General features: G+C 45.0%; 1 protein-coding gene across 7 annotated transcripts in view; it reads left to right on the top strand.

Annotated features, from left to right (window-relative positions):
* The window catches only part of AKAP9 (A-kinase anchoring protein 9), an 80,572-nt gene that overhangs the window by 11,599 nt on the left and 47,788 nt on the right, over window positions 1–21,185 (top strand). For 5 of the 7 annotated variants that reach the window (XM_032960591.2, XM_032960615.1, XM_032960624.2 and 2 more), the window contains exons 3-20: window positions 748–819; window positions 1,632–1,844; window positions 2,733–2,834; window positions 3,588–3,743; window positions 4,236–4,427; window positions 5,267–7,291; window positions 7,608–7,670; window positions 8,355–8,474; window positions 8,751–9,060; window positions 9,704–9,837; window positions 10,091–10,199; window positions 10,663–10,834; window positions 11,440–11,530; window positions 12,874–13,218; window positions 14,001–14,287; window positions 14,750–15,656; window positions 18,122–18,601; window positions 19,110–19,261. In XM_032960591.2, coding sequence (XP_032816482.1) covers window positions 748–819; window positions 1,632–1,844; window positions 2,733–2,834; window positions 3,588–3,743; window positions 4,236–4,427; window positions 5,267–7,291; window positions 7,608–7,670; window positions 8,355–8,474; window positions 8,751–9,060; window positions 9,704–9,837; window positions 10,091–10,199; window positions 10,663–10,834; window positions 11,440–11,530; window positions 12,874–13,218; window positions 14,001–14,287; window positions 14,750–15,656; window positions 18,122–18,601; window positions 19,110–19,261 — 5,930 coding nt within the window. The remainder of the gene's footprint in view (window positions 1–747; window positions 820–1,631; window positions 1,845–2,732; window positions 2,835–3,587; window positions 3,744–4,235; window positions 4,428–5,266; window positions 7,292–7,607; window positions 7,671–8,354; window positions 8,475–8,750; window positions 9,061–9,703; window positions 9,838–10,090; window positions 10,200–10,662; window positions 10,835–11,439; window positions 11,531–12,873; window positions 13,219–14,000; window positions 14,288–14,749; window positions 15,657–18,121; window positions 18,602–19,109; window positions 19,262–21,185) is intronic. The other 2 variants (XM_032960607.2, XM_032960641.2) reach the window with 2 other exon arrangements.

Below are 21,185 nucleotides of genomic sequence, written 5' to 3' on the forward strand. Positions count from 1 at the left end.
GAAAATCCCTTGATTAAACATATGGACTATTTTTTAAAAAACTATGGCATGTTGACAGTAGTCTTCAACATCATATATATAATGTATCTAAATCAATGAAATGCTTTTCTCTCCCTTACATGAAAGTAATCAGATTAATCTTTTCCAAATTCCGTGGTTAGCAAGCGCAGAAGGTTGTGTCTTTGAGTCCTTATGGGGATCACCTCTGCCTGTTATCCCTTTGAAGTCTGTAAAATGAATACCATTTTGTAGGAAATTGCATTTCTTGCTCCATACAGAGACTAGTCCCTTGCAGAGGAATATTGAATGTTTCACCACCGGGTTAGTGACACTAATGTAGATGAACCCCACTTGTTTGAGTACACTTTGACTGCTCCTGTATTTCTTGTAAATCAGTGGTGATCGATGATGACTTCTCAACATTCTTTGAAAATGCCATGAATCTTTTTTGTGTTTAGTTTGTTGTTCTTCTCCTGCTCCTCTGATTAGCACGGTTGGCTACGTACTATGTGAAATAAGTTCAACATACATACATATGTGTTATAATAGAACCCACTGATAATTAGGCTTACAGACCCCTTTACCTTTCATTTTCCAGCTCATGTTCCCAGTGTACTCCCAATTGGGAACCCTTGCCCTATGCAGTATTAATTCCTGGCTTTGTTCATGAGTTGTTTTTATGGGCGTTAGAGGAGAGCGAATGGAATTATGACAGTGCTTTATTTATGTTGTGTCTTTTCCCCAAAGGTTTCCTCTTCTCCAGAAGAAGCCCTATCTGGACCGGAGGATGAGGAAACACAGAGTTCGGAGAGTGTCACGGTGAGCGTTTTCATTATAGAGAGGAATTGTAATTACAACAAAGCATGTCGTGTGGTAATGGTTTAAGGCTGAGTAGACTTAGATGAGGCCCAGGACTGGTTCTGATTCAACTTACTACTAATTAAATATGGCCAGGAATCTTTTGCAGACCATGAGGTTTGTAGCACAGTCTGTGAGGCACTTCATCCACCACTCCCCACACACACAAACATATTTTAAATTCAAACAAAAAAAACACATACACATAATACGTACAGATATACACAAGCGTATATATACACACAATTTTGCACACATTCACACACTGGGAGACAAGATGAGGATCACATGGACCCTAATATGCGCTTGCTAGGAGCGCTAGTTCTCCATAAGAGGTTTTTTGGGTTAGATCGCGTAAATATATAAATGTGTCGTTAAAACCCGCCACCACCCGACACAGCCAACTAGTAAGAGTTGTCACGTAAACAGAACGTGCCAATTCGTCACCAGTACAGCACACCAGTGTGTTGGGAGAACCAACCCACAACATTTATAATCTGAGTACAGCGTTTCGCCAGTAATTACAACTAGCTTCATCAGGTGACAGCCAGATTTGTGAAGTCTTACTGTTTCGTTCCTTATATAGAGGTGTAGATGTGGTGACCACGCTTCTGCGCTCTTGCGCAAAATGGGGGGGGGGGGGGGGATTACTATTACTGAGTCATCGTACATTATGCATGTGCATTATACGAGCCCTTTGATCTTGTCCTTCCTATCTATCGACTTGTTCTGTCAGTCTCTGTGATCAGAGGGGATTTTTGTTTTATTTCTAGGAACCAAGCAGCCCCAATGAATTACGGACGCATCGCCCTCGCCGGTCGCCCGCTAAAGGCACTCGGCAACAGCAACAGCATGGCCAGGTGGCAGAGCAGCTCAGTCCCTTAAGCACGGGTGGGAGCCCGTCCCCACAGAGTCCCCGCCACAATGCACGGCCACCTGCGGGCATCGCCCCTCCATTGCAGCGCGTTCACACAACTTCCCCCCCGGCAAGTTTACAGCCAGATGGTGGCGGCACAGTATATCTTGAGGGAAACGTCCCCTTGGTTTATTGTGATCTAGATTGAAAACTGAGTTAAAATGTCAGTTAATGTGTTTTAGACGTTGAATAATGGGTCATTCAAATAGCTACAGCTATGAACTGCTAAAATGATGTATTACTCTTTTGATTATGGCTTCAATCGATTAATAAAAAATGAAAATCATACAAATTACCTCATCGTTTAAAATAATTTTCACGCTTGAGTTTTAAACCGTGTGTTTAATGATAGAATTTCATGGCATTAATGATGTCAAAACTTGTCATCTCGGGGCGTCATGCTAAGTGTGCCGTGGTGAGTTTCTGGCCTTTTGGAGGACAGATGCCTCACGTCCACCATTTAAAAATGGCTGCTGCTTAAAAATACGTACGTTTTTTTCGGTGTTTATATTATTTTAGTGCTAGCAATTTTAAGTAACCATCGTGTTGAGCAAGTTCAGGAAAAAAAGCAATAGTTACGTGAAAAACATTTATTTAAATGTTCTGACTACGGTTGAAAGCGTTTATGCATTCTCGCTGTCTGCCCTATGTCTTCCCGTTTGTCTATAACGTCGGGGCATATTAACTCCTGTGAAGATGATTATATACAAATTGAAATGTGTGTTGAAAACAGCCAAATTAATCAAAGGGTTGCCCAACACATGCAAACACAAACCAGCGCTAAAAGTACCTGTCTCAGCTTTCTGGCCCGATGCCCATGGGCTCCTGGCCTACGCACCTACTGGTTCTTGCGCACACCTGGCATGAGCACTACTGTTGTTATCTATCATTAAAATATTCTGCGTAGATGTCATGTGTCCTCATTAACGTTTGCTAAGACATCCCCCTGGGTCCTCAGATGTTTGTCGCCGTGGCTGAAGATACAGTGGATGGCACTGAAGTGAAAGGGCAGCCATTCCTACAGAAAGATAATATTGAAACACAGCTGTCGGAGGAACAGGTGGGAAGTTCACGGGCGGTTTACAATTCCGTTTAAGATTTTGTCACAATAATTATACAAATTCTATCTCTACAGTGTGTTTTCTAGACATTTTGTACCTCTCTTTTTTCAATACCTTTTGTGTGTTCTCCGACATGGTAGCATGTGCTAAACAACCAATAAGCGCTGTAACGATTCATAGTGACACCATGATTTCTCACTCAATCCATTCCCGTGCTGCATTCCCACATCTCTCCAATATTCCATGTATCCCCAAGCTGTGTCCCCTCCTTTCTTCCTCAAATAAGTAAATATCGTAAATTACAATATTATTGTAAAGTATTTTTTTTATCTGTCTGTTGGTGAAATTACCCAGCGGTAGCATGTTCGCCACTTATTGTAGAGGTTTGTGGTTCAAATCCAGCATGCTGCCATGGTTATTACTCCGGATTTATTAACCATAATAAAGTACTACATGCCATCTGCTTCACAGTGGATGTTAAAGATCACCTTACGTCATTCGAAATGAGCAGGCCATTGTGTGCTGCCATCATGGTCCAAATTTGTTGACATCACACCTTACTCTGACACTATTGCAGGCTGTCTTAAAAGAAGTGCCTTCCTTCACGATTGGCTTTCGCTTTAAGAATTGCATGAACACCAAGTGTGCTTTATTATTATTATAATTGTTATCTCCCTGGAGTATTCCTGAATGAAGGATTGCTGCTGGTGTCAGCCCTGTGTGTCACTCCTCGTCCTGCGTGTTGTGTGCAGGTGAAGGAGGTGCATGCAGCGATTCAGCAGCGAGACGCCATCATCACTCAGCTGTCTGCCAATCTGCAGCAGGCGGTCCGCTCACGCGATGCGGTGCAGCACGAGGCGCTCACGCTCAGCACCACCGTGCACGGCCTGCAGCAGCAGCTTCTCGAGGTGTGTGACCACATTGTGTGCTCTGAGACTCCCACGCTGCTCGCGAGAAAACTAAAGCACAACAAGGGGGTTTTGAGTGCTCTTATTTACTCATGTGAGTAGATTTGCTGCGGGTACTCTGATTTTCTACGACATGAGAAACACTGCTCAAAATAAAAAAAAATCACAAAAGCCCCAAAATTGCATCATACATACCTGGCGTCCTGAGTTCAATTTACAGCCACGGCTATTATAATTGATATACGAACCAGTCCTGCCTCCACTCACTTCACAATCCTGCATAGTGAAGAATGGTCAAGCAACTCCCATGACCGACAGTCCGAGTGAATTGAAACGTGGGTGTAAATGACAGTATTATCGTGAATCTTTTTTTGAATCTTTATTCAGGCAGCCATTTTTTCATACTGCTTTTAATTAATAAGATAAGCTGATTAAAGATGACTGTGCCACTTTAAAGCTCGGTTGCATCGGTGCATGCACATGCGTGCCCAGGCGAGCGAGACTCTGAAGAAGAGTCGCCACGGCAATCTTGCGGCGGAGCTGCAGCAAGCGCACGAGCAGATCTCGCTCTACCAGGAGACGATCAACGAGCAGGGTCACGCCATGCAGGAGCATGCGGCGCGTGCCGCCCACCACGAGCAGCAGCTCGCACTCATCCGCACCAAGCTGGAGGACTCGGAGAAGGTGCGTCCTCATCCAGGGAACGCCTATAGCAGGGGCCGGCAACTCGCGGCTCCAGAGCCGCATGGGACGCTTTAAAGACTGTTTTGTGACGTTATTAACATGCATTGTGGCTCTTGAAATATTAAGATTTTTACCGAAATCGAAAAATAATTATCTTCTTGTTATTTTGGTTGCCGACCCCCTGGCCTAGAGGATGGACACACTTACCTTTCCTGTTCCCATCATCAGCAAGCCTTAAGAGTGGGCGGTTTGTAGAATGGAACCGGTTTATTAAATCAGTGTATTGTCTACATGTTTATCGATTAATTACACTTAACCTTCTTATTAAGCATGACATGATTTTGTTCAATGTGCTGATTAGTCACAGAGAAGGTGAAACTGATCCAGGCTTTGCCGTGTTTTAACATTTTTTGGTGATAAAACACATCTTAGTTCATTTTGTTATTACCCACATCTTTTTTTATAAGAAACAATGAGTATGTACATTAACATCAATGCATTACTACGACTGCATAAGAGATCCTCTACATTATAATACATGCTTTGTAGCTACTGTCATCACTTGGTATGATGCTGTCTTTTACGAATGTTGAGCATGATGTAAAGTTGGTTGGGTCTTCGCCAGGGTAGGTGAAGTAGTCAATGTTGACACTTTGGTTTATCATCGTGAGATGATAAATGTATTCTTTATATTTGTATTAAAATTCTATTGTAATGTGATACATTTAACTTGACTGTGTGATATTTTTAATCTAGAAATATATTTTTTTCAACACATTGTAATCTGCATATTTATTTGTTTCTGGTAACAAAAATGCCGCGTTCTTCTATAATTGCAGACGTTGAAGGAAAAAGACGTTGTTTTGACTGGCTGCAAGGAGAGTATTAAAGAGAAGGAGAACCTGATTGGGGAGCTGAGCGGCAGAATGAACGAAAAGGAAAAGAACATAATAGAGCTCAGCAAAAAGATGCGAGAGCGGGAGGATGCACTTGCTCAGCTCGTGCAGCGTGTGGAGGTCTCCGAGCAGAACAACGCCAAGCTGCAGGAGACGCTGCAGCTGACGGAACGCGATGGGGAGAAGATGAGGAATGAACTGTCCACCATCAAGCAGCGTGAAATGAAGACTTCGAGCGAGATCAAGACGCTCATGGGAACCATGGAGCAGATGCAGAAGCAGCATCAGGGCTCCTCGGAGGCCGAGCTGATGCAGCGCATTGAGGCCGAGCTGCAGAGGAAGCTGGACCGCTTGCGCACGGAAATGGATGAGACGCACGGGCTGCAGATAGCGCAGATGAAGCAACAGATGCGAGAGCAGCACAAGCGAGAGATTGAGGAGCTGAACACCATCCACCGTTCAGAGCTGGATAAGATGAGCTCCATTCCCGTCAGCCACATGGTGGACGAGGAGCAGGTGGACTTGCTGAACTCGGCAATAAATGAATTGAACATCAAGCTGAGGGAGTCGCACGTCCAGCGCGATCAACTGAAGCAGGAGTATGCACGGAGGGAGGAGGAATACAAGAATGAGGTGAGCGGCGTTGAGCGGCGCCACGAGCAGAAGGTGCTAGAGCTGCGGTATCAGCTGAGCCAGGCTCACGAACAGGTCCAGAATCTCTCCAATAAGCATACGGCCGGTGAGCAGCACAGCAAGGAGGTCGAGCTTCTGACAGCCGCCCTCAAAGAACTAAGGGCCCAGGTCGCAGAGATGAACGCTGCTAAAATGGAGCTTCAGTCCAAATACGAGCAAGAAGTGATGAACTACCAGATCAAGCTGGAGATGATGGAGCGAGAGAAGGACGCAGTTCTGGATCGAATGGCGGAGTCTCAGGAGGCGGAGCTGGAACGTCTCCGGACCGAGCTGATGTTCTCTCATGAGGAGGAACTCCGTGCACTCAAGGACACACTCGCCAAGAAGCACCTGCAGGAGCAAGATACCCTGAAAGTGAAGCAAAAACAGCAAGTCGATCATCTGCAAAGTGAGATGGACACTAAGAACGCTGCCATTAGGGCTAAGTGTCATGAATTGTCTGCAGAAAAGGCTGGTCTCCTGGTAGAGGTCAGCACCATGAAGTCTGATATTGAAAACCTGAAAAAAGGACAAGGTGATGATGAAGACATGATTAAACAAATTGAGATGCTAAAAGCAGAAGTGGGCACTCTTAGAAGCGTCCAGAAAGATTTGCACGAACGAGAGTTGCAGATGAAAGAGCTGCAGGCAGCAAACAAACAGGTAATAGCAGCGAGGGAAAAGTTGGAACAGCAGCTTGCGGATTTACAAAAAGCAGTGCCTCAGCGTAACGATGTAGATATCTTAAGCCCTACTGATCTCGAGGAAAGTTCAAGTAGGATCCCAGCTCTAGTCGAACAATGTTCCATGCTAGAAAAGCAACTCCGTGCCCTTAAGAAGATAAATGAAACGGCTAAGCAGACTGAATACCAGCTGAGGGAGGAGTTGGAGAAGCAACACAACACATTTGTGTTTTCAGAGAGGAACTTCGAAGTGAACATGCAGGAGCTACGAGAGGAACACGAGCAGGTTCTGAAAGAAAAATCCTTGATAGAAGTGAAGTTAGAGGTGCAGATGGATGAAGTAAAAACCCTTAAGTCAGAGCTCTTACAAATAACTTTGAGTGCAGTAGACACATGCGCAACAGAGAGCGGAGGGATGGTGGTAGTGGAAAGCAGGAAAAGCCAAGATTTGTCTGCCACCTTTGTGGAGAAAGACTCTGTCGAACTCATGGAAAAGATGCAGGTTGTGGAAAGAGAGAGAGATCATCTCGTTGAAGAAAAGGCCCTGCTGCTACGGATGATTGAAGATCACGACACAGAGGTGGCCTCTCTAAAGGCCCAGCACAAAACTGAGGTGGGTGCGGCATGATCCTCCCCTTTTACCACTGGACTATCACTGGGACTGCCATAAGGACTCCTAGTTCCATAACTGGATCCACTGGGATCCCCATTGAGACCATCACCAGCACCACCATCACCACCATTAGATGAATTTGCCGCCACTTCTACTGCTGTTAGTGGGAAAGCCAGGATATGTATGCATATAATAGGATAATCCGCAGATCGATTCGGCGGTACTGTAAGAGGAGTTTCACTATGTTTGAATGTGCCATTTAGTGTTGCTTGGGAAGGTGTTGATTAGTGTTGATGGTTTTTTCCTCTGTCCAAAGCTAACCAAGCTTGAAGAAACCTTCTGTACTGAAAAACAGCAGGAGATCATAGGCATCCGGCAGGTGAAAAACATACAGCACACAAACAGCATTCACTTTTAAATATGTTTTCAAGGTTTTTTAAGGATTGAATCACCAGAAGTGCTTTTCATTAGACAAGGCTTGGTTTACATGAGAGTCCTCGTAAATTTTGTTAAACTAAAAAAACCCACTATTTTAGTATAATCAAAAAATAAATGGTCAATTAAGAGATATGATGCATTCAACTTGTAATTTAATGTTTCATTGCAATTATACATTTCAGTTTAATCAGTGAATTTTGGAGCAGTGTGTGTATTGTTGTTGTAATGCATGATATCTGGACGAGTTCTGCTCTTTTCTGTCGGACCTACAACTCAAATTTACTTTCCTACTGTGTGAAAACATACGGCCACTGTTTGGGAATGCCACTTTAAATGTCCTCACTTCATACATATCCTGCCCAGGAAACAATTATTACGTTTCGTTACATAATATATAATATTATTGCACATGCATTCATGTGTATTATCTCTGCTTCAGGAATATGACATTCCCATCACTTGATTAGAGCCAGCAATAGAGAGGAGCATCACCCTCTGCTTGTTTGAGCAGAAACACTTTGTCATTCGATAGGTGGCTGCTGCAACGTATGTTGGATTTGGAAGCCGGTGTTGTGGTTTCCCTGTTTGTGTGTGTTGTGGAGCTCACGGATGTGGCATGTGTCAGGCATTGGAGGCTGAGCACAAGCAAAACATGAACCAGCTGCAGGTTCGGCAGGAGACTTTGCTGCGAGAGAAGGAAGAGGCATTGCATGCCGCGTTCCTGAACCAGACACAAGAGATCCAGGTATGTCAGTTTCCAAGGGTAGAATCAATAAGGATTTGAGTAAAGACATGACAACTCCTCAATTGTTTAAATAATTTCTTAGACTGATTATATACTACTTATCACTATCTCATAACTGACAAGGGAAATGAACACTGCCCATTGCCCAACAGCATATTTTAGATAGAGCCACATTAATACGCTCTCTGCATTCAAATTGGATTGTGCTGTTTGAGCAGGCAGACACATGGGCTTTTGGCATTGACCGTGATCATGTGTGCCTCTGTGTTCCTCTAGGCTGAACATGCTCTACAGAGGGAGGCTACCCGCATCGTGCTCACTCAGATGCACGCCGCACAGCAGGAGCTGCTTCTGGAGGAACCTGGCCCAGCCGCACAGGGAACCCCAGTGGTGGTGGCGGCACATGGCTCTGGAAGCACACGGGCTGACGGACCCCTTGAGCCTCCCACAGCAGAAGGCCACACACATGAATCACCGGCCAGGGAAGGACAAGCCCTGGACACAACACTCACTATAGCCAGCACGATGCTGACAACAGCTGGGCCGTCAAACATGCAGATGCTGACAGATTCCCACCAGCAGCGAGGTGAGGATGATGGTGGGGTGAGTAGCCCACTACTGAGATGTGCACTTACTCTGTTGCGCTATAACCTGCAAGGGACTTACACACATACAGTATAGACTGTTCCTTATCATTGCAGTAAAAATAAGTTAAAATAGTCATCCTATAGATATACAAGCCCTTGCCATGATAATGTCGAATCTTTACCCCCAGTTTAGAGCTACAAATAACACTACCCCATTGCTTGCTGAACAGGAGTCGGATTTTGGTTGAGAATTCTCTCTTTGACTTTGAAAGTATCCCCATTACACAATCTCGTGATGAGTGCTGTAGTGCTAATGAAAAGGTCATTTTCAACTTTGGGCATGAGAACATTTGTGCTCCAGAACATAATTACAATCGAATTGAGAACTGCATAACAATGAACATTTCCTTCACACTTTCCTTAACAATTACGCATCTGGAGATGAGCACGGTTGACTACATACGGTGCAAAAGAAGTTCAACATACATACAAAGCCATTGTCAGAATATGAATATTTATTTATACTGGAGGAATCGGAACATTTATACTGGAGAGATACAAAGCCATTTTTGTTTGAAATATATTGTGAATAATACATCAAAGAGCCGTGCTAGTCTCACTGCTGCCCCATGTCGCTGGTAGTGTCCGTGCCAGGAGGTGGTGAGGAGGAGGGGAAGCGGCACCAGGAGGTGGTAGAGCTTAGGACCAGTGTGCGGCTTCTAGAGGAGGAGCTTGCAGAGCTGAGGGGCTGTGCCCAGCAGCAGCGTTTGGAGAAGGTACTTCACAGAAATTGTCAAGACCAAGTTAATTATTACACTCGCGACACACAAGACAACACTCAAACTATGCACACATAAATTAGAGACTTGCTTGCTATACTGTCTCCTGGTGCTACATCCTGTTTCAAGTGGTGTCTCATACTAGATGTCTTCATATTTGGTAAATGATATCTGCTGGCCATTAGTTATCATGACATCTCGTCTCCTTTACAACAAATCCTTTGATTGTCTGATCGTGTGGTGCCACTAGAGTGCCCTAGAACAGGAATTTCTGGAACTAAGAGTCTGTAAAGAAGAAGAGGTGGACAGGCTGCGTGCTCAGCTGGAGGGCAGCCGTGCCAGTCGACAGGAGCTCAGTGGTACGTGTGGCTTTCCCAGCTGTGGCCCCATTTGTTAATGTAGTTCACAATAACCTGTCAGGGGAACCGAGCCATCACCACTTTGGGTGCTGGATTGGGCCCTACACCACCAATATTCCTTCTGCCCACCCAAGTTAACTTTCCTTGGCAGTATATTACGATTATGGTGGTCCACACCACAGCCCTCCTGGTTCCCCCATCCAAGAGGAGCTGTAACTGGGAATGTTATGGCTGATTTATTTAGAATGTAGGTGTTTTATACTTAAAAGGTTTTTATTTAACTGCATAATGGACTCGAATTGAGGCAGACGCTCATGAAACCAATTCTTTATTTTAAGGAGCTGATGACTTTGGCCTGGTTTCCAAAAATCAGACGTTATTTTGAAAAATTTAATTCAAACGGTGCACTGCGCAATGGGGTCTCTGTTGACTCGCGCTGTGCTCCCGCGGTCGCCGCTCGCAGAGCTGAAGACGCAGCTGCAGGCACGCTGCGGGCGCCTTGCCGAGCTCGAGTCGGTGCGGCAGGAGCAGGGAGCGCTGCTCGCACAGCTCGGGGCCGCCCAGGAGGAGACGGAGCGTCATGCGCGCGACAAGCAAATCCTGCAGCAGGAGCTGCAGCGCCTGCGCTCGCATGGGTGCGACGCTGTGGATCGTTGCTGTGTGGACCCTCCACACGGCTCGTGTGCACCATGCACATAGCAATAAACATCTTCATACTGCTTTTGATGATAGTAGTGATTTCTATTATCTGCACATCCGATTAGCACGGTTGGCTATGTACGGTGCAAAAGAAGTTCAGTATCCATTCATACATATCCAGGAAAGTATAATTTTGACTGTTTTTTTCAGGAGGGTTCTTTATTGATATGTTTGGACAATTCTTTTTACATTTGGGGAAAACAAGATAACCATTTCTGAAAGATACCCATTGCTTATTTTAAAATAATCTAAACATATTTCTTAAATAAATAAACAAACTGCATGTAATAACTTAACATCATGCTTAGTAACTTAACAGCTAAAACAACATACAGTATAACTGATATTGGCGAAACATCTCACAATGCTGATAAATTACCTGCAAATTACTCAATTAGGATTAGACAAAGTAACATTGTCCCCCCCTACTGCGACAACTTGGCAGGACCCTCCTTAAAAAAAAGTGTCTTGAGACTCAATGAAGCTTTTTTGGGTAAACAAGATACAATAATAATAACCCTGGTACTGTCTCCCACCACAGGCTGCTGGCAGAATCCACACTTAAGGTTGTTCCTCACCAGGCTGCAATCTTGAGTCTTGGTCCACCTTGCACTGCTGCATCACCAGTAAGAGTGCGGCTCTTTCTAATAATTATCAGCATGGTAACATCTACACGTTGGGGTTATTAATGAGACGGCTTGCAAAATACTGTGGGTTTCCGACTATGCCATTTTTCTAAAGTGTGTTTCATGTTAGCGTGTAAATGTGATATGTTGTCGTAGCCTGCTCATTTGTTCACAGTTAAAGACGATTCATATTGCCTCGCTTGGCGTTGACATCATTGTCTTCTGGCTCAGTCTTCTAAATTTATAATTTTGCTTTCATAATGCCATGGGCTATTAGAGCTTGAATGCTTTCGTTTGAATTAGTTATAGCACCCAATTAAAACCAGTTATTCGTGACCTATTGAGAGGTCGTTCCTCTGCTGCCTTTGTTGTATATAACCTTCTGCCTATGGTCTACTGCAACATCTACCCGCTCTCTTGGTTCAAGTCCATTCCCTTCCCCTATGCCCAGGACTGACCACCTCCCGTAGCCATGCCTCCCTCCATCTTCATCACCTCTCCTTATAACATATGTTCCCATTTTTGATCCAGCCGTGAAGTGTAAGCACACAAAGATAAACGAATCTGTAGTGTTTCACTGCATTGAAGTGTGTGTTACTGCATGTTGTGAATGGCACACTGTTAATGTTATTGATTGTGCTGCGTAGGTCCAGCATGTCCTTGAAGTGGCTGATGACGCTGTGATCTCAGTTGTCCACTCTCGATAGCACATCCTGCTCACTGCCCACAAGCACACGGCCTCTGGCAATCGGCTTTTGCCGTATTTGTGCTACGTGGCAGCTATCCTATTAATTTACAATAAGAGCCTATTTTGGGAAAATGTTATTTCATGGGCAATAAAGTGATTATACATCTAAATTATTTACACATTTGAGATGTGGATTTTGTAACTTGGAGGTGTTTTGTTGTAAAAGTCTACAAGAAATCAAGTGGGGTCTTTGCATGTAAGTTCAGTATTCAAATTGATAATGCTGATTATATTGAAGAGGTACAAGCTTTGTACGGTCTTTATGAAATTGTTCACGTGTGATATGTTTAAATTAAGCCGTTTTTTAACTATTCAATTTATGACATTTGTTTTGTTCCCCTTGTGATTATATTGTTACTTTCATAATGTTCCTTTCATGTTTTTTGCATCTATTGTGGCGTTTTGTATTGTCGATGTTTATTTTTACCACCTGCCCTGGTGGCGTGGTAAAAGCTCTCGGCTTGCAATTGAAAAACAGTGGTGATGTGTAATGCTGGTGGCGAGTCAACTCAGAGCATTATTTTGTGTATTGAGTTTCAATGCTTTAAAAAGTACGAGGCATTTTGATGTGTTTATTTGCTCTATCGTTATGCATTTTCAGAGCATGGATGACGATCTTCAGGAAGCCATGACATCAATTCCAGAAGACAGGAAGGAAATGGCTTTGCCTGTGAACTCTGAAGTGTCAGACTCCACTCTTGACTTAGCGGTAGCCTCTGGAATTGAAGGGCCAACTCTTTCTTTGATTGAGGGAGAGCCTCGAACGCAGCCAGAGGTGAACATGGGGCACAGGGATGATTGGGATAAAACTTGGCAGAGACAACTGGAGCTGCAACATCAGCAGCAGTTGTTGGCCTTGAGGGCCCAGCTGGAGTATGAGCAGCAAGAGGCCATGGAGAAGCTGATGCTTCAGCATCAGGACGAGCTTCTCCTGCACACTGCCAAGGTGAGTAACCTCCCCTGTAAGTCAAAGTGTCTCCCTGCTGAATTAAAACTTGGGTGGAACTCGCCTCCATTATTGGTCCATTCCCGGTGGTGCCACTTGCACACTCCTATGGCAGAGACCATAAGCCTCAGCCAAAACGGAAATAAAATCTCTTCTTCGGACAACAGTCCATGACTTACTCTCTGGTTCTTTTGGTAAAGTCACGTAGGTAAAAAAATATAAAAAAATAGAAATAAATAAATCACGACGTTTCGATTACAATACAAACAATCATCATCAGGTGTGACAACCACAGCAAGGATTTTTTTTTTGTGGAAAGTCCATGACTTTCCACAAAGCGGTGCTTTTATTACAAACACTGGAGGGATGATGGCAGAGTTGACCGCCAACTGAGATTATAACTCGGAACCTATTTACGAGTCCAGCTCATTGACACCGTCATCACCCAGCCTGCTTTGTCAAAAAACAATAACAATTATCAACTCTATTTAAACAGGACAAACCCTTGAAACTACTATTTTGTCTATTTTGTTCACAAAGAGGATTTTGCTTTATAGCAGCGATGGATGCATTTTACACAAGAGCATAATCTCCACACAGCACACCATAAACTGTGGTTGTGCGACTGCAAAAAAATATTCATTGGAGCCTGTTGCATTTTTTTGTTAGAGTTATTGTGACATCTTAAAATTTAAAACTCTTAATGGGTATACTGTCTGCCTTACTGCAGTTTTCATTGCACCTTGTAACTCTCAAACATTGAATGTGTTTCTGTGCTCCAGGTGATAGTGGACATGTCAGTTCAGGTTGCTGTGCATCAAGAGGCAGAAAGATTGGCTGCCACTGAGGAAGCTTGGAAGGTCCAATCGCATGGGTCATTGCAAGCCGAGAAGCAGGATGAGCCAGACAGGTCAGAAACACCACTACGCACTGCAGGAAAGGAGATGGATCTGCTGTCTACCGCAGTGGAGGAGCAGAAAGCTGAAGTGTCTGGAGCAAGTGAAGCCGAGAGTGGTGACTCTGGGGTAGCTCGCAGCGTCTCTCAAGCACTGCACGACGCAACGTTCAGGTAATCATCTCAGTCGACTGTCGTGGGATGGCTACTGTTAGTGAGCACCTATTAAGGTCAGCACAGTACATGTTGGGGTGATGTGGGCAGCACCACACCTGTTGGACTTGCCTCCCACCTCATTCAGCACAATGACCTTTTTTACATAATGCCATAATACAGCTTGTGTCTGCAACGAGGGCAATTTGCTTGTGGAGGATTATGGAAAGGCATAGAAGACTGCAATTCAGCCATGCATAGTGTGATGGGTTCCCAGCTGCAAGGGTGCATGGCTTCCAAAAGTACGGGTTCGAGACTGATAGAAAAGTATAACTCTGGGGCTGTCAAGTTCAAGAAGTGATCCTGAGTAAATGCGATAGATGTAATCATAGAACAAGTCCCCATGTATATTTACATGGTGTTTCGTGGTCACAGAAAGCCTTGCTTTGTAGTGCCATTAATTGAGTTGTTTATATTGTGCAGGTTCCCCAAGGAAGATAAGGCTCTGTTGGAGGAGGTATTCAAGGAGCATGTGAACATGGTGAAGCATCTGAAAAGTGAATGTGGCAGACTTAAAGACCAGTGCCTGAAACTGCAGGAACAACTGGTGTCTGAACTGGACTCATTATGCACATCTCTGAACGAGACGCACCAGCGAGACATGGAAAATGTGCGAGCTCTGCTCACTGTGGAACATCAGAAAGAGGCTGCGAGTCTAAAGGAGGCTCACAGTAAGGATCTGGATGATCTCAGGTCATCACTAAAGGAGCAGCACAAATATGAAGTTGAAAAAGTTATGGTGGCGGTTAAGGAAGCACAGCACATGGAGCTACAGTCACTCAGAAGCTTCCTTGGCGAGATGCAGGATAGAAGACAGCTCGGGGAAAATGTGCTCTGGCCACATGGTGCTGTGTACTGTTCGTCAGAAGAGTACACAAGTGTGGAAGCATTGTGCGCTGGCCTGGTGAAGCAGCATGCCGGCGAGATGGAGAAACTGAAGAGGGAGCAGAAAGAGTTGTTGCAAGAGCTCCAGGAGTCCTTCAACCAGAAGCTTGCCAACCTGCAGGTGGCACATGCCGCGGAAACAGACGCGCAGTCGGCGCTGGAGGTCGCGGCTCTCAAAGAGGCACAGGAGGAGGAGGTGAAGGCACTGACTCAGCAGCTCGAGGCGCAGTGTGAAAAGCATGTGTGCAAGGCCGTGCAGAAGCTCAGGGGTGAGCACAGAGAAGAGCTGGAGGCGCTTCTTGTGGCGCACGAGGAAGAGCTGAAGGAACAGGCGGAGAAGCTCGGGAGGCAGCACAGCCAGGCTTTGCAGAAAGCTGTGGGAGGGTTGCGCAGTGAGAACGCCGCACTCGCCGCTCACAGCACACAGCTGCAACAGGCTCACCAGGTGAGGTGGCCGCTCGCTCCCGTCCCGCCCCATACAGTGAGGGGAAAAAAGTATTTGATCTCCTGCTGATTTTGTACGTTTGCCCACTGACAAAGAAATGATCAGTCTATAATTTTAATGGTAGGTTTATTTGAACAGTGAGAGACAGAATAACAACAACAAAATCCAGAAAAACGCATGTCAAAAATGTTATAAATTGATTTGCATTTTAATGAGGGATATAAGTATTTGACCCCTCTGCAAAACATGACTTAGTACTTGGTGGCAAAACCCCCTTTTGGCAATCACAGAGGTCAGACGTTTCTTGTAGTTGGCCACCAGGTTTGCACACATCTCAGGAGGGATTTTGTCCCACTCCTCTTTGCAGATCTTCTCCAAGTTATTAAGGTTTCGAGGCTGACCTTTAGCAACTCGAACCTTCAACTCCCTCCACAGATTTACTATGGGATTAAGTTCTGGAGACTGGCTAGGCCACTCCAGGCCCTTAATGTGCTTCTTCTTGAGCCACTCCTTTGTTGCCTTGGCCATGTGTTTTGGGTTATTGTCATGCTGGTATACCCATCCACGACCCATTTTCAATGCCCTGGCTGAGGGGAGGTTCTCACCCAAGATTTGACGGTACATGGCCCCGTCCATCGTCCCTTTGATACGGTGAAGTTGTCCTGTCCCCTTAGCAGAAACACACCCCCAATGCATAATGTTTCCACCTCCATGTTTGACGGTGGGGATGGTGTTCTTGGGGTCATAGGCAGCATTCCTCCTCCTCCAAACAGGCGAGTTGATTTGATGCCAAAGAGCTCCATTTTGGTCTCATCTGACCCACAACACTTTCACCCAGTTGTCCTCTGAATCATTCAGATGTTCATTGGCAAACTTCAGACGGGCATGTATACGTGCTTTCTTGAGCAGGGGGACCTTGCGGGCGCTGCATGATTTCAATCCTTCACGGCGTAGTGTGTTACCAATTGTTTTCTTGGTGACTATGGTCCCAGCTGCCTTGAGATCATTGACAAGCTCCTCCCGTGTAGTTCTGGGCTGATTTCTCACCGTTCTCATGATCATTGCAACTCCACGAGGTGAGAGCTTGCATGGAGCCCCAAGCCGAGGGAGATTGACAGTTCTTTTGTGTTTCTCCATTTGCGAATAATCGCACCAACTGTTGTCACCTTCTCACCAAGCTGCTTGGCAATGGTCCTGTAGCCCATTCCAGCTTTGTGTAGGTCTACAATCTTGTCCCTGACATCCTTGGAGAGCTTTTTGGTCTTGGCCATGGTGGAGAGTTTGGAATTTGATTGATTGCTTCTGTGGACAGGTGTCTTTTATACAGGTAACAAGCTGAGATTAGGAGCACTGCCTTTAAGAGTGTGCTCCTAATCTCAGCTCGTTACCTCTATAAAAGACACCTGGGAGCCAGAAATCTTTCTGATTGAGAGGGGGTCAAATACTTATTTTCCTCATTAAAATGCAAATCAATTTATAACATTTTTGACATGCGTTTTTCTGGATTTTGTTGCTGTTATTCTCTCTCACTGTTGAAATTAACCTACCATTAAAATTATAGACTGATCTTTTTTTTGTCAGTGGGCAAACGTACAAAATCAGCAGGGGATCAAATTCTTTTCCCTCACTGTATCAACACGCCGTACGCCTCCCACGCGGGGTTGCTGGCTCACTTATGCAGGGTAGTGAGCTGCCTGTTGAAGACAGTACAGCAGGTAGGTAGCTAATTTTTGCGTCGCTCTGTATTATCTTGTGTTTGTTCTTTTTCTTAAGGAAAAAGCAGTATTGAAAGAGGATTTGGCTGAATACCTTAATTAGTACTTTTCAGTAAAAGTCTTAAGTAGTCTTTCAAAATAACGAAAACATTATCATTCGTATTATACATTATAAGGGTGAAGTTTCTTCAAGTTATTAATTTGCTAGATAAAAATTCCCCATGTGTATCGGTTATAGGAGTTATTTGACCATACTTCACCGTGCTGCCAGTGTGGGTTAGTGAAGGTGGGGACCCAGGACCAGTTCTAACTTCATTAAAAATAGACGTGTAATGGTTACTTCTGGTTAGAAATAATGTTTTTTGAATTTTGTAACGGTTTATTACAGATGGAAATGAATGCATGTGCTAAGCATCTGTTGACATTTCTTATATTAATATAGTTTATAATCTGAGCCTTTTTAAATTAATCCAGAAGTGGTTTTGTCATGCCAACTTGTGGAGCCAGAACCAGACAGTGCTCTTTCAACTGGGTTTATGATGGAGAATTCTTCCTCAGATTAATTGATTCCAGTTAATGAATGGTAAAACATAAATACATGTACAGAAAAAAGGAAGTGATTAGGCTGTCAGAATTGATTTTTTTCTCAGTTAGCAATTCTGGGTGGTGTCCATACAGTACAACTTGGATGAACGCCATCTGTGAAGGATGCCCCCAGAGGCGGCTGACCGGAGTTGTGTGGGAGAGCAGGCGGAGCGAGCTGCCATGCAGCAGGAGTTTGAGCAGAGGCTGGAGCACGTGCGGGCACAGCTCCATGACGGCACTCAAGCCGAGCAAAGGCGCGTGAAGCAGAACGAGCGCTCGCAAGAAGATCTGATGCACGTGCAGGCACAGCTGGAGTGCAAGCAAGAGGCGATGGACCGCATGAGTGAGGAACTGACACGCGTGCAGGAGGAGCTGAAGCTCAATCAAGTGGAGATGGAGCAAAACCAGGTGGATCTAGAGCATGTACAGGAGAAGCTGATGCATGTGCAGGCAGAACTGGAGCGCAAGCAGGTTGAGCAAGAGCGCATGCAGGCAGAACTGGAGCGCACCAAAAGGGAGACAGAGCACAAGCAAGAGGAGATGGAGCACGTACAGGCGGAGGCAGCCAGGAGAGAAGCGCAGCTTGTTGCTGAATGGACGGAAAAGTTGTACAAGGAAAGTGGCCAGCAGGAGAGCGTACAGCAGGTAATGAACTGGGGACTTTTTTTGGTCTGAAGGCTCATCACAGAGTAGGTCATCACAGCCAGTGCCCTCCATGGCACCACTCTTTGCTATGGTATCCTTCCATCTACCAGATTCGAAAACGTTTGCAGAATTGACATCCGGCCTGCAAGATTTGGTCTTACTTACAGTGTAATTTACAGTCATCTAGTTATTGAAACGTTTATCTTAAGGCTCAGTAAATAAAACAGTTTCAAGCTGCATTGCCCCTGCTAAGAGCCTGCTTAATAAACTTGCATCATCAAAAGGTAGGCATGGTTAAGTTGTTCTGTGGGACTCCCAACTTGCTGGGCTGTGAGATAGCCAAGAGATGGCAGTGCATTGTCTGGCTTCTTCCCACATGAAACACGCTACTTTAAAAGGAATTGGCCAAACATCCTTAAGCAGGACCCTTCTGAGAGAGTGTTAAGGCTCATTGGAGCTCATTGACGGTAAGTGTATGTTAAGACCGTGCTGCTGCTCGTCGTTGCAGCTGCGCAAGGAACTGGACACGCTGCAAGAGAAGCTTCACAGCCGCAGCTCAGAGCTGGAGCAGCTCCTGCAGCGGAGGGAGCGCGAGAATGAGGAGGGAGGGAACCTCCTGGGTCTCATGAGAACCGACCTGGACCGGCTCCAGTCTGAGCGGTGCGTACGTGGGCATTCGTACGAGTGTGGAAGTGTATGTGTGCGTCTTGTTGCGTGTGTGTGAGTGCATGTGATCGTTTAGCGTTATGTGTGAGCGCGTGCGTGTGTGAGTGCGCTTTAGAGTTAGTGATGCGGTGGTTAGCGTGATCTGCGGAAAATGCAATGACGCATTCAATTTCTAGTTGTGAATATCTGTTCAGATGTGACAGCAGTTACTTTGGGTCAGCGTTGGTGGTTTTTGTAGAGAAGCTGCATTGGCAAGTATGGACACTCACTTGGAAGGCATTCAGTTGCTTGTAGAACAGTAGAAGGCAGCACAGAAAGTAGATTGCTGGCCTTCGAGTGCAGACTTTTGAGAAGTATCCCCTCAAATAGGAGTTCACTCGGTTCACCGGCTTTCTCTCAAATTCAAAGATACTCAATGAATGAACTCATCCCAAAAATGTAGTCAGGCAGTACATTAAGTAGGCCTCAGACATAGGTGTGTAAATCATGGGTACTCTACCCTCACAGCTGCCACATTTGTTAAGCATCATCGTTGATGGCAATGCCATGTACAGCATCCCATTCAACTTAAGTGCAATCTTTGTTTTTGGAATGAGTCATTGATCAGCAAAATTTGTAAATATAAACAAAGTTACAATTTTCAGTGTTTATATTCTTTGGGTCTTTCGGTAAAGTCACATAGATAGGTTCAAATTACTGAAAATAACACAAGTGATGATCATCAGGAGAAAAAAAAGAGGGGGAAATCTGCTGAGGCAGACTGTTTTAAAGGTTTAAAATGGGTGTAGCCCAAGGGTCATAAACGAAGTAGGCGGGGCTAGTTATGTTAATATGAGAAATTATCATGTTAATGTAAGATCGCAGAGCTGCCGCCACGTCGAGGTCAGCACGCTTAGGTGGCTATGTTGGTGTGAAAATGTTTTACCTGTTAATGTAAAATCGGAGAGCCGAAGGTGGCAGGATGGGAACATCACAGCCAGTTATGAATTAAACTGGTTGATGACGTCATTCCAATGAATGCTGAGTTTGTACCCATCCTCTCGGTTGAAATTTTGTCTGTGTCTGTATATGTGGATGGCTTCATGAACGAATCTTTGTTGATAGCCAGTGGGCTTACAAAGTACCTTCGTCTTAGAACAATCAATTTCGTGTGAGCCAACCGCATTAAAACAATGATCAGCCACGTGTTGGTCCTACTGTGTTTCAAATCTGCCTTATGCTCACGAACACGGTCCGAGACATGTCGCTTAGTTTCCCCAATGTAACTACTGCCGCAGACACAGCTTAGTTTGTAGACGCCAGGGTATTGCAGATCAGGGATCCTATCCTTCACAGATGGGATCAGATCACAAATTGTATGTACTGTGTTAAATCGAACCTGGATCTTGTGCTTGCTCAAGATTTTTGAAATATTTTTGGTGACCCCTGCTATGTATGGCAAGGTGATGGGTTTGATTGGGTCCTCAGATGGTTCTTTCCCAACAGTTGGGGTGATAGCTTTATGGATTGTGTGGTCCGAATATCCATTCATCTTGAGAGCTTGGTGCACGTGTTTCTTTTCACTGGCTAGGTGATGATGGTCAGCGATACATCGAGCTCTATGGTGCAGAGTTTTGATGAGGGCATTCTTCTGGGATGGATGGTGGTGGGAGCCAGATTTTAGGTAGGCATCTGTTTTAGTTGCTTTCCTGTAGACAGAGTGGCCCATTGAGCCATCTGGTCTCTTTTCGATTAGAACATCCTAAAATGGTAGCTTGCCATCCTTTTCCACCTCCATGGTGAATTTGATGGCTGGGTGTATGGAATTAATGTGGTTGAGGAATTGGTTCAGAGCTGGTCGGCCATGTAGCCAGATGACGAACATGTCATCTACGTACCTCTTCCACAAGGACGGACGTAGAGTGGATGCCTGCATGGC

This window comes from Petromyzon marinus, chromosome 2 (genome assembly GCF_048934315.1).
Source record: "Petromyzon marinus isolate PM22_M1 ecotype Great Lakes invasive population chromosome 2, UKy_Petmar_22M1.pri1.0, whole genome shotgun sequence".
Lineage (NCBI taxonomy): Eukaryota > Metazoa > Chordata > Hyperoartia > Petromyzontiformes > Petromyzontidae > Petromyzon > Petromyzon marinus.